The 14543-nt window shown below is 37.7% G+C and overlaps 1 protein-coding gene across 2 annotated transcripts in view; it reads right to left on the bottom strand.

The window, feature by feature from the left end:
- dock10 (dedicator of cytokinesis 10) overlaps window positions 1-14543 on the bottom strand; it is a 132986-nt gene that overhangs the window by 64567 nt on the left and 53876 nt on the right. For both annotated transcript variants that reach the window (XM_084125900.1, XM_084125901.1), the window contains exons 2-3: window positions 11353-11472; window positions 1154-1243 (exon numbers count right to left, since the gene is read on the bottom strand). In XM_084125900.1, the coding sequence (XP_083982026.1) occupies window positions 1154-1243; window positions 11353-11472 (210 nt within the window). The remainder of the gene's footprint in view (window positions 1-1153; window positions 1244-11352; window positions 11473-14543) is intronic.

Raw genomic sequence — 14543 nt, forward strand, 5'->3', positions numbered from 1 at the left:
CCTTAAACTTGGTGTTTTGCCATTTAGCTGCTGCATCCCTAATGTTAAATCTTAAGAAATGTGAATTTGCTTAAGCTTTTGTCACATATCTGGGAAAGCAGGTAGGGAACGGTCCATCCATTGGATGGAAAAGTGGCCGCTGTCCTTGCATATCCTCATGACTACCAGGCGGGAGTTGTATAGATTTTTGGGGATGTGTAGTTGCTAGTAGTCTAGTGTAGTTTGTTTCAGTTGGACTAATGAGTGCCAACATGCATTTTTGTCTGCAAAATCTCTCGTCTGTAGTGTGCCCGTCCTGTCTGCCCTGGATGTGGCTTGAGGTGGATACCAGTGCGATTGGAGTTGGAGCTGTCCTGCAACAGGAGGGTGCTGATGGTATTTCTTCACTATTTTGCTGGCGTTGCAACATTTTGATGTTTAAGTGGGTTCTACAGTAGCTCTTCTCCTGTTATAGTCTATATCAGTGGTTCTCAAAGTGCGGGGTGCGTGGGCACTACAGGGAGGTTGCTGGAGATCAGCAGAAAAAAAACAAACAGAAAACCGCTCCACCCCTGCGAACCTGTGCCCCATTGCTCTAATGGTTCTCCTGCTTGAGTATATATGACGAGAGTGAAACGGGATGAAGCACGTTGCTTACCCCTTTTAACGAGTGTTTGATTAGGGGTTCGTAACATGTCATATGTTCATCACACCCTTTGATAACACTGGACAGATATTATTGCTAACATAATGGATTTTACATTAAATACATATGTTAGTTAATGTACATTTATTGTCTACTATGGGAGCTGTATCTTGTGTTACTGTAACTCTTTAATTCAGAAACAATGATGACTTGAAACATGTATCTTGCTTTTATTTGCTACTGAATTAAATGATTGTTAAAAAGTACTAAACTAAAAGATTTTGGTGTTGTATTTCTGTGATTAAACCACATGTTCTCATTACATATATTGTACCGATTGAAACACTGATTATGTGGAAAGAAAATATGTACAACTGTAATGAAAACAGGAAATTAGAGTGATTAGCAGTGTTACAAGTGTGATGTTTAGAGTTTTGAAAATGTAGACTTTACACGGTTACCCTCCTGTCTCCATCTGTATTTCTGAACTACTCTTTTATTTGGGATTACACACGCACGCACGCTTACCTGTCTGACCAGCAGACATTCAGCATGTTTGTCAGCTCCCTCTGGCACAGTGGACTTCACGGTTCTCCTCTCTACAGGAATAGTGGACACCTGGAAAAAAACAGATAGAGATCATTTGAAATCATCAACGAAATCAAATGTATGATTCAAGAGGGGTTTATGGGAGTCATGAGGACTCAGTTATTTTGCTTTATTTTCATATTCAATCATAGGCTCCTCCTTACTTAGGCCTACTAGAACACGTACTCATATGTGCACTCTTAACGAATGGCGCTTTAAATCTCTTGACAAAAAAAGATACTCATCTTGTCACAGTTAAAATCCTCCACATTTAATTTCCTACCGTATCGGATAGAAATTCAGTAGCATGTTGATTTGAAGTTGCAAGGTCTCCTTAATCAAAATCTCCTTATATTAAAGGATTAGTTCACTTTAAAAAAAACTTTTGCTGATAATTTACTGACCCAATGAGCATTTCACTGTCCCATGGTCATGCCTTAACTGCAATTTCTAGTATTGCATTAGTATTGCATCCTTCTCATGGGCATTTAATAATTTTTGACTTTTAAGTCTGAGTTAAATCTTTTTTTGGCTTGTTTTATCTGTAAAAGAAAATGTGCCTAATAATTCTGCACACCTAAATTAAAGGCGTTTTTCATTTCCAGCCTTCATGAACAATTATATATCACTTATAAATGATTAAATACAAAATTAATAGTAGTTATTAAGATTAATATGGTTTGGAATTGGCAAAATGTGCCTGGGAATAAAATATGATCACAAAATCAATGTGCCTAATAATTCTGCATGCACTGTATAATATTGAGATAAGCACAACCATAAAAAGAAAATTAAGAATTAAAATGCATAAATTATAAAACATATATAGAGGTGTACAACAATGCCAATATCTGTATCTGTTGCAATGTTAAAATTAATTGTATCAAAATCAGAAAGTTTGCTTAAAGGGGTCATATAATGGTACATGCACTTTTACAAGTTGATTGTACTGAAATGTGTGTTGGCAGTGCCTGTTCACAACCATCATAAAATGATAAAAATCCATCCAGTGTTTTTTTTTTTTTAATCTTCTTATATGTTTTCCTCCGTCTCAAATCAAGCCGTTCGACCGTGTGACGTCACATGGTCGGACCCCCTCCCACGATTGTTGATTGACAGCAGCGTTTCAACACAGTATAAAGCTGGTTTTGCTAAGAAGCTGCTCCTGAAAAAAGGATCGGTACCAACTATTTGTGTTCCTGCTGCACCTTCAGAATAACTGAAGTGAGTGTAACGTTTTATTAACCTTTATATTATTATTTATATTAATCTTTGCAAATCGCTAGCACGCTTAAAATAATAATAACATTATATAACAATAATAACATTTATTGGGGTTTCTTCAAAGGTAGCGTGTTTTTTCAGTAACTGGTGATGACGTCATAAGAGGAACTCGCAACCCATACTCTGCTAGATTCTTACTGTATTATTGCTATTCTTTATGGACCACAGCCCTACAATTTTTAACCGGTCAGGCGTGAGAGAGGGGAGGAAATTGCCAGGAGCCATGGCTCTCAAAGAGTTATTAATGCTTGGTGTGAGGAGAATGAGTGGAGGGTTGGCCAGGTGTCCTGGTGAGTAGCTACGTTAGAGCTAGTCTAGGCTAGCCTGGTGCAAACTTAACCCGGATAATATAAGGGAACAAGCCACTCTTTTCAAAAGTTTGCCGTCATGTAGAATAGCAAGGAGGGACAACGACTGAAGACATTATTTACTTACATGGTGTCAGTCCAAATCAGAGCTGTAGAGATGCACACACTGCACAGGCACCAATCGCTAGTCTCATCGACGCCTCAAACGTCATGTAATACCCTTCCTCAATCCACGCTATTTCTCACGATTTAATTAGCGATGTTTATTGTCAGAAAAGAAAAAGAGAGATTGATGTCCCCATCACTGTGTTTGTGTGGGCTATGCCACCCAATTGAATCAGCAGTGGAGAGTATGTGCAGCCATGAGGTGAACGCGTTTTGGAGATTAGTGAACAGCTCGACCTGCGACCGGCTGATCTGACGTGCCTGAACCCGTTTGTTTTGCGAATAGCTTATTCTCATTTCAGGCAGGATCACGGTCCCCTTGAAGTCAGCAACACACGAGTATGTTTACAGTTGAGTTATTTTATCCATAATTTTTTTATCAAATAAAACATACAACCAACTTTTCTGTAGTTATGTAAGGCATCTATAGCTATGACTATGTCGGTAACTCTTCTAGTGAGTTCCTCTTATGACGTCACGACCCATCTAGTGGAAGGGAGCGGGAGCGGTTAAAACCACTGTTAAAAGTGCCAACTTTTCATATTATATTCAGCATTTTGGTATAAAAAACAGTTCTTATCTTTATGTTTAATAAACACATTGCATTATCTTTGTGAAAAATTTAACCTGCAATTTACACTTTAAACGGTGTGCTGAAAACAGAGCTGTTTTTGACCAGGTAAAATGAGTGTTTTCTTACAATACTAATGAGAATTTTTAATTAAAGTATATTACAAACTTTTAATTCAGACCCTAAAGAATCATATTAGCTAGTACAAAAATGGCATTATATGACCCCTTTAAACTATATGGAAAGCCCATTTTGAATGTAATTAATTTGCGTGTGCGACAGATATGACATATTCTCACTACTTTTTGAAAGCCACTGAAACAATTGCTTGCTGAGCATGCACAACACACAAGAAGAGCATGTCCAATTAATCATAATTTAATCCATACATGTAACAAAAAGAAATTAGCAAAGAACTTGATCAGTGGTCGAACGGTCATCCAGTTTATTATTATATTCAATGAAATAGACAGTACCCCTGTCACATGCAGGTTTGCTGTGGACAGCCAAATGGCTGAGAACTGACACTGAGGATGTCTTAAAATATTATACACCTTAACAAATCAGGCTACTTCCATATATTTAAATGCTTCTTGCTACCTTTTCAAGGCAGCCCTTATTTGAAATTAGCCTGCAATGTATCTGCTTGCGGTGACGACTTCACACACTTACTGAGTAATCAGTTCAATATAGAAAATATATAACATATTAGACTGTAGCCACCCACCAGGTAGACTTATATTGTGCTGAGGAATTGCAAGACATTGCAGTGGAAAAAGTAAAAAGTAAAATAACTAATTAATAGAAAAATGAAAATATACATAAATAATAATAATAATAATAATACATCAAAAAGAAGAAACAAATTATTTAACAATATCAAAGTAGCACTCCAAGTCTTGAAAGTTTTTGTCTTTGCTCCATGAATACGAGCTGTTGATAGCGCCAAAGAAATAATATCCAGCAACCCACATTGCAACATTTGACGTCCCAGATCCGGCACACATCTGGCACACGTGGAAAGATGATCTGGCCCACATGCAGCGTGGAATGACGGCCAATAAAAAACTTTTGTAGATGTCTGACAGAAATAAAGTCAGTCTGGTTAGTAATAAGTGAAGCTGGTAATGCTGTTTGTGGGGTTGTTTAATCCTCCTCTGCTGAGATCTTCACAGATTTAATGTCTTCTTTTCTCTTCAGTTGATTTCATCTAAGGCTGTGGCTGAAGTCAGTTGTAGTTCTTGTGTTTATGCTCGTCTCTTTTTCTGTTCTCTTCTTTCCTTCAGTATTTCAGCTTGTTAACAGGCTTATTAAGGCTGAGATGACTCCATATTTAATATACACAGATTTTGTGGCTCAGATAAGGCCCAGTTCTGGTTTATTTATTTGCTCTTGGCTGACATGTGGCATTGCTATGGCCTGCTTGTGGCCCAGATCTGGCAAACAGGAGTGAGCCACCCAAGGGCCATCATTGCACGCTGCATGTGGGCCAGATCATCTTTCCACATGTGCTAGATGTGGGCCGAATCTGGGACGTCACAATGTTTATGTGGCAATGTGGGAGGTTTATGTTGCACAAAATCAGCTAAACTGGGCCCTTCCTAACTTAGCAGGCTACACAACTCATCCAGGACCATTCCATTTCTATGCTGGACTATTCCAACATGTACCACAACAAATGCTCCAGAATGTAGAGGCTTGGATGGTTTTCATTGAGACCAATAAAGCCCACATCACACCTCTGTGTGTCTTCCTGCACTGGCTACTGATGCTTGCCTGAATGGCCTCATAATCTAAGCTTTCACTATTTCTTGCATCGCTATTTTTTCTAGCTTGTACAATTCTGGACAATGTTTGAAACTTTGTAGAACTTCTCGTGTTACTGCCTCCTTAGAATGAATCGCTCATTGTCTCCCCATTTGTTAGAATTTTTTTTTATTATTATTTATTAACCATTATTTAACCAGGCAAGTCGATTAAAAACAAGTTCTATTTTCAACTAAAGTGTCTGCTTTATTTTGAATTAAAGTTTCTGCTAAATTAATAAATGTAAATGTAAGATGGACAGTTCTCACTTCCCATAGTAGGTCAGCCACAAAGGCAGCTATTGTGTGATTCACACTCATGTGCTTTATTGAATAATTATTTGCTTTTATATAAAAATTAATATGATGAAAAATGACTGGTCCTTTTTTTTTTACTTTTATTTTATGTAGCATGAGAACGCTGTCTTTTTAAACCGTTTGAAGGACCTACAAAATATAATAATCCTCTTGCAGGCTGTCATGATTTCTGTCTTGTGTTTAAGGACTTTTAATTGAAAGTGTTTTCTGTTCCTATTGATTCTTTGATCTCTTCTGGTGTTCAGCATGTTTGCTTTGTACCTTGTTAGTTTTTATAGTTACCCTTGTTTGTCTCCATTGTTTCCCCAATTAGTTCTCCTATCTAATTAATCCTCATTTAATGACTCATTTAAATACATCACCTTCTCATAGAATGCAGTTTTCCCGCTTGGAAATTCTACCTTTCTTATTGGTCGAGCAAAACCCTGAGAGGTGGGACCTTTCTCAGGCTTTAAATGGCCACTACACAAGCCCTTCCCTCTCTTGGCCTTCTCGGTACGTTCGGGTTGCTGTCCCCTGTTTTACAGCATAAGATCCAGAATTTTCTAAATAATCTAAAGGATTTCTTAAAAGTTGTTCTGATAAAACAAAATCTTTCTTTTAGGCACACACAGACATCAAGAATCAGTGAATGAATCTCATCAATGGTGACAAATAGAATATTCAATTAGGTAAAGGAAATTACTAAGACAATTCAGATCATAATTTATTCATACCGCAATGCATGATGGGAGCCATGAATGAGTTTTGATTGGTGGCACCCAGAATGCACTGCAGCATGCTTTATTATTGTCACCATTGTTAAGATTCACAGGCTGATACTTGATGTCAGTGTGTCTAAATAATGTAATTTTTAAGACCACAACTTTTAAGAAATATTTTGGATTATATTGAAAATGCTGAAAATCATTTGCTGTAGATTCACAGGCTGCTGTAATCAACAAGGTAGACATATCTCTCTAAATGAGATTTGTGATTCAGATCAAATTATGATTATGTCAAAACATAACCAACACCACCTGATCAACTTTTCTCTTTGTTCATCTGAGAGTTACAACTCAGATACAACAACCAAACAAAATCTAAAGTTAATGATTTAAGGGTCAAGAGCCCAACTAAAGCAAACACTGATCTCCATAACGGTGTCTTAAAATATTCGATTTTCTCCTTTGGTGATTCTGCTTGTTAACATCAGGTGTCTTCAATAATGATCAATCATCACTCAATTAATCACTTAATTAGCTCATTAACTTTAACACTCTTGAGTGTTAATTTAACACTCATATTTTAACACTTTAACACTCTTGAGTCTGGAAACTCCCAGGAGAGTTCATTTAACACTGGAGTTTTTGCTGTGTGTAAGAATGTTCTCCAAATATTCAGTGTTGGTTCTGGGAACATAAAACATTTCCAGTTTTCTTGATGTTAGAGGAACTTGTTTTAAAAGGTATGATTTTCCTCAAACATTCTTTCAACTTAATTTTGATTGACAATTCAACATTATAGGAATGTTGATTTGTAACATTCCAAGAACATAAAAATTTATAAATAAAATACTATTTTATTTAAATGTTAGTATGATGTTTTTGAAACATTCATTCTTTCAATCATTCAAACACCTGCAGTGAACAAGCTGTGAACTGCAGCCACAGCCTTAAATTAAACCAACTGAAGAAAAAAGAAGACATGAAATCTCTCAAGATCTCAGCAGAGGAGGATTAAACAACTCTACAAACAGCACTCTATTAACATATAATGTTAATAGAATGTCTAATAATATTCTTATTAAAGGATTAGTTCACCTCAAAATGAAAATGATAATTTACTCACCACAATGCCATCCAAGATGTTCATGTCTTTCTTTCTTCAGTGGAAAATAAATTAATTTTTTTGAGGAAAACATTTCAGGATTTTTCTCCACACAATGGATTTCAACGGTAACCAAATTGTTGAAGTCCAAATCAATGCAGTTTCAAAGGGCTTTGAAGTGCTTCAAATGGCTCTGCACGATCTAGCGAAACGATCGGCCATTTTCTAAATAAAATAAAAATGTATATACTTTTTAACCACAGTTGTTCGTCTTGTGCTGGTCTGTGTACACAGTCTGCCAGGCATTACATAATTACATTGGAAAGGTCACGCTGGACGTCGTGGTCTCCTCCATCTGCCTAAGATCTTCATCTGTGTAGTCCGGTTCAAAATGGTAGGGTAGGGCGAAAAACTCCATCTCATTTTCTCCTACAACTTCAAAATCGTCCGACATCATTGTTTTACCTTTTTTGTTAAAGGGCTTTTGTTTTAGTCTTTGCATGTTCGCTTTGCAAACATTGAGATTGGGTGGAAGGATTTTACAAGACACTTCACATGTCATGTTCTCTGTTTTTGAGTGGCTTCCTTCAGGGCGACGGCTTCGTTGTCCATGTTGTAGGACTCAAAGGAGGAAGGCAACCTTTGTTCCAAAATCAGTGCAGCTTTTAAATTCTCAACCATCTCTGGCCCCCTGGGTTACCAAGTCGTGATCTTAGTGAATTATTATTATTATTTTTTTTTTTTGTACTCCGTATATATATAATTACGTATTTATTTATTCTTATATATGGTATGGACTAGTTGTGTTTTTAGGTATCCACTTGAAGTGGATTTTTATTAATATGTACTCTGTGCACACTGTTATTATTTATTTAATGTATGATGTTTTTATGTATATTGTTTACGGGACTCTACATGGCCTCAATAATTGCCCCTTGGGGACAAATAAAGTGTTATGAAATGAAATGAAACAATGGGCGGTACTTCCTCCTACGTCCAGCGTGACCTTTCCAACGTGATTACGTAATGCCTGCCCAAGATAAACAACTGTGGTTAAAAAGTATATACATTTTTATTTTATTTAGAAAATGACCGATCGTATCGCTAGATAAGACCCTATTCCTCAGCTGGGATCATGCAGAGCCCTTTGAAGCACTTTCAGAGCTCTTTGAAACTGCATTGATTTGGACTTCAACAATTTGGTTACCGTTGAAGTCCATTGTGTGGAGAAAAATCCTGAAATGTTTTCCTCAAAAAACTTAATTTCTTTTCCACTGAAGAAAGAAAGACATGAACATCTTGGATGGCATTGGGGTGAGTAAATTATCAAATCAAATCAAATCAAGTATATTTGTATAGCGCTTTTCACAATACATTTGTTCTGTGTGAACAAATAAATTATCAGGAAATTTTCATTTTGAGGTGAACTAATCCTTTAACATTCAGGAAACTGGACATTTGTATGTTCTTGGAATGTTACATTGTTAATCAAAATTAAGTTGAAAGAATGTTTGAGGAACATCACACCTTTTAAAACACGTTCCTCTAACGTCAAGAAAACTGGACATTTTTTGGAACACTGAATATTTGGAGAATGTTCTTATAACAAACATCTGTTAGCTGGGGTAATAATGTGGGGGCACACTTGGGCCCCTTAGTACAAATTGAGCATCATTTAAACACCACAGCTGACCTGAGTATTGTGGCTGACCATGTCCATCCATTTATGACCACAGTGTACCATTTTCAGATGGCCTCTTCCAGCAGGATATCGCAGCCTATCACAAAGCTCAAATCATCTCAAACTAGTATCTTGAACATGACAATGAGTTCACTAAACTCAAACGGCCTCCAAAGTCACCAGATCTCAATCCAATAGAGCAGATTTGGGATGTGCTGGAACAGGAGATTCTCATCATGGATGTGCAGACGACAAATCTGCAGCAACTGCATGATGATATCATGTCAATATGGACCAAAATCTCTGAGGAACATTGTTGAATCTATTCCATGAAGAATTAATGCAGTTCTGAAGGCAAAAGGGGGTCCAACCGGATACTAGCATAGTGTAGCTAATAAAGTGGACGGTGAGAGTATATTGTGTTTAATATATGAGGCATAAAGGCCTAAATTAAATCTGTTAATCATATAAAGCATTCATATCTCTTGGATTAAACTACTTGATTCATATTTATTATTTAATTAAACATATATATATATATTTATTTTTGTTTCAAAGATTAACCAAGGATTTATGGAATGGAACAATATGAGGATGAATAAATGATGACATAACTTTTATTTTTGGGTGAACTATCTCTTTAAGCTGTGTAAAATGTAGTTGTGTCCCATCATGCTCTTTTCTGTGACTTCTTGTATAAAACAGCACTTTTTGGGTGCATTTTTTTGAAAAAATTTTTTGTTATTTTGTGAAAAAATTATGCAGTTCTTCCCACACAAAAGTTCATAGTGACCACGTCCATCAATTAAAAAATAAATACATACAATTTGTTGTAATATCCACAGCAAAATCTACTCCTAACACTTCCACCACCCACCAGTAGAGGTCTTAGTCACCTGCATTCTGACATGGACTCTTGATATGTTGCATCTGCAATCCATTAGCGTTAATATATATTATATATTCACTTTGCTCAGTGTACTTTCCCTAATGCTGCCCTATTGCCAGTTTATCTGGATTACTCACCTTGATTACTGATTTAGATTTGTTGGCCTGCATTGCTGTCTTTCTGCTGTTGAGTTCTCCCTTTTAAAGGGATAGTTCACTTTGAAATTAAATTTTGGTATGTTTAGCTTACCTCAAGGGCATCCAAGATGTAGGTGTCTTTGTTTCCACGGTAGTTTCAATTTTGATATTTTTAGGTCAAACCGTTCTTGTCTGTCAGTCGTATAATGCAGGTCTATGGTCACCACCTCAAAGAGCATGCACAGAGTCCAAATTAAAGCAATTCCCCATCGTGAGTACACATTGATGGCCTAAGACACGAAACGAGCGGTTTGTGTGAGAAAACGAACAGTATTTATATCGTTTTTACCTCTTGTACACATCCGAGATCACGTCCGGCGCTTTCCGGCGCTTGCGCAGACTAAGCCAGAACGCACGCACACGTCACACACCAGGAAGCGCGCCGATGGTGCGCTCAGATCACTTCCAACTTCTCAGATCACTTGGACGTGGTTGTGTAGAGGTAAAAATAATATAAATACTGTTAGTTTTCTCACACAAACCGCTCGTTTCGTGTCTTAGGCCATCAATGTGTACTTACGGGGAATTGTTTAATTTGGACTTCACTGTGCATGCTCTTTGAGGTGGTGACCATAGACCTGCATTATATGACTGACAGACAAGAACGGTTTGACCTAAAAATATCAAAATTGAAACTACTGCGGAAAAAAAGACACCTACATCTTGGATGCCCTTGAGGTAAGCTAAAACATACCAAAATTTAATTTCAAAGTGAACTATCTCTTTAACATAAACACAATAGGCCATTGTCAATATGAGGTGTCATATGTTTGTGTGTGCTCATTGAGCATATGTGTGCAAGCAGTGTTTATATTTGTGCCATGTAACCCCAGATATGTGTGAAAGAGGATGTGGTCTGAACAGGCCTCTTCTTGGCTGTTTTCAGTGCAGTGTACAGGGAGAAGTGTCAACACACACAGACAGTCATGCACACAGTCATTTAACACCTACTTCATGTCTTCATGTCAAAAATAGAGCCTTTTCAGAGCACACACTTTTTAAAAATATCCAAAACACACATCTTAATGAGATGTGAAACTGAATGAACACCAGAGATAAGTACACATGTCACTTGCAAAAACACACACACAAATAGAGAACAAAGTACTCACAGTGAAGTCGAGGTCGGGGAATAGTAGGAGATCTTGAAGGGGATCTTCCCTGAACTCAGCTTCAAGCTCTGAAATCACAGCTTCATAGTCCAGGGGGTCAATCACTTTGGGCTTCTCCTGCTGTGAGATACAAATAAAACCATCTCATCAGCAACAGTGTCAGAATGCAAAAACAGTTGCTCGTGGTGCTGAGAGGTAGTGTTTTTCTCTTGCATCATCTTTAATGATTAGAGTGTAAATTGTAGAGCAACCGGCATTTAATTACTGTAGCTTTTCTAGATGGGGGCTGAACCATGTGTCTGAACCTAGGAGTTATCAGTCCCTTTGCATCGGACGGCTACTAAGATAGTCTTGACAACAATGCAGCCAATGATCCAAAGTAAAAAAGTACCAGATGAAAATAAATTGGAGGGAGCTAGAGGTCTCTGAAGGCTACATATACTTCTATGAAGTGAAGGCGCATGCGCACACGGCGACTCGCAGCTACAGCTTTGTTTGTTGTTTCCTTTTTTCCTTTTAATTTTTTTTTTCTCAACAATGTTGGACGTGGAGATTTGTCCTATACCTTCCTAAAGAACTTAGGAGTAGGCTAAATGGAGAAAATTGGGGTAATTATTTTATGTTCTGACTATGATCCACCTGAGTCTATGTTTGATCGAATCACCTCAGGAGTCGGCAAGAATTCAAAACTCCCGGGAGTTTCTTTTACAATGGCATAAGCCCAACAGCGTGAAGCAACCCGTGGAATGTGGCTATCCTGATTTGGGAAGTTTTTCGCCTTTCAAGCAAAAACAAAATCGCTCTGGACAAGAGGATTCAACGTTTAAAATTCGGAAGAGAGGACGAAAAGGAGGTGTTCGTTAGAGACTGAAAAATCTAAGTATGTCTAAAATTCCTCTTCCTACAATTATGTTGGCAAATGTGCAGTCTCTACGGAAAAAGACGGATGAGCTTCAAGCTATGGTGAAATTCCAGCCTGATTACAGGAACGTTTGCGTGATGGCGTTCACGGAGACTTGGCTCTCCGAAGGGGATTCAGATTTAAGCCTACGACTGGATGACTTCGCAGTGCCCATTCGCATGGACCGGGATGCGACGGTAACCGGTAAAGCGCAAAGAGGTGGGGTATGTGTTATATTAGAGAGAACTGGTACAAATCTGTGTCCGTTAAGGAGAGAGTGTGCACGAAAGACATCGAGTTACTGTCTGTGGCATTAAGACCTCAGTACTTGCCCAGGGACTTTCCTCAGCTGTTTGTCACGGTTGTTTACATCCATCCCTGAACAAATGAGGATAATGTGGTAAGGGAGATTGAACGCATTGATCATGAACTGCAATCTGCATCTCCTGATGCACCCCGTTTTATTCTGGGAGATTTTAATAATTGTACATTGGTGAAATCATTGGGCCACTTTAATCAGTATGTAACTTGCCCAACACATAAGGATGCAATTCTGGATTTGTGCTATGGATCGATAAAAAGGAGCTTATAAGTCATTTGGTAAACCACCTTTGGGAACTTCAGATCATAATATGGTATTACTTGTCCCTACATATAAAACTGTTCTGAAACGTGAGAAGGCACAGTTAATCTAGATGAAAGACTGGTCTGAAGATGCTACGTTACGTTTAAAAGGGTGTTTGGAATCTAAAGATTGGACTGTTTTATGGACTCTGGTTCGGACATTGATCAAGTAACAGATGTAATTTGTAGTTATGTGATGGATATGTTAATACCTGTGAAATCATTTAGGTGTATACTATAGATGTATCTTCTTATCAAAGTTGTGTGTGCTTTATAATCAGAGACTTTATAATACTAAGCATTCAGAAATTTCACATTTTTTCCCACATTTTATGTTGCAGCCTTTTTAATAAATTTGCAAATGTATAAAAAAAGAAAAAAAGAAAATCACACTGGCAGAGGTACCCTGCTGTTGTACAGTACAGGCATATTGTCACATAATCCACAACACAAACATTATACACATGCACAATGTCATAAATAAATAAATAAATAAAACTACTTCACATTCACATATATTATCCAGTCATACCCCTCCCCACACCTTATTTGATTGGGTTATTGCCATGGGAATGAATGAGTTTTTTGCTCAGTAAGTTCTCACCTTAGGGTATATATATCTACGACCAGAAGGGAGAGGCTTGAACTCCTCTGAAAGTGGATGGGTTGTATCCATGCAAACCTTGTCTGCCTTCTGTACCAATCTGGTCAGATATAGTTGGTAAAGGTCTACATGTTGGTTACCAATGATTTTTCCACAGGTTTTAACAATCTTCCCCAATTTGTTCCTATGGGTGATTTTTGAATGTCCATACCAGCATACAATACAGTAGGAGAGAATACTCTCAATAAAAGACTTTTATGGTCAATGATAAGACTGAGATATTTGTACTCCTTTTATCAGAGTCGGAGTGGGTGAGGGAGCCCCATGTCTAAAATCAAAGACCAACTCTTTGGTCTTGGATGTATTCAAATGCAACTGGAAGGCTTCACACCAGTCAGCAAATTCATGCAACACTGGACCATGTTTGTTCAGTTTCCTCTCGCTCCAGTAAACTAAATCACAGCAGTATCATCTGCAAATTTAATTATATGACGTCCAGGGTAACTACTGCGACAACAGTCAGTGTATAGTAGTGGTGACAAGACGCTACCTTGTGGTGTCCAAATTGAAGTAAAACGGACCCCAGATAATGTGTTCCCCACCCTTACTCTTTGTGGCCGCCCACTCAGGAAGTCCAAGATCCATTTGATTAGTGTTGAATTTAGCTGGAAGTTGTCTCTTAGTCTGTTTACTAAAATTTGTGGGTGGATTGTATTGAATGCTGATGAAAAGTCTGCAAATAAAATGCGAGCATGTGTTTTACAACCCTCCAGGTGTGTATACAGATAATTTAAAAGCACTACAATGGCATCATCCGTCCCCCTCCCAAATCTGTAGGCAAATTGTAGAGGATCAAGAGCATGTCTACAGGAGTTCATGATGTGTGTTTTAATGATTTTAATGACTTTTCTGTTCTGTAAGCTTCCTGAAGCGAAGACCCTCTTTTTCTCATTTAGTATGCCCTTTAGTTCTTTCGTCACCCATGGTTTATTGTTTGGGTACACCTTGATGGTCTTAGTTGGAATGACCGAACTTACACAAAAGTCTATGTAGCCCGAGATA

This window comes from Abramis brama (genome assembly GCF_963993115.1).
Source record: "Abramis brama genome assembly, chromosome: 10".
Classification (NCBI taxonomy): Eukaryota; Metazoa; Chordata; class Actinopteri; order Cypriniformes; family Leuciscidae; genus Abramis; species Abramis brama.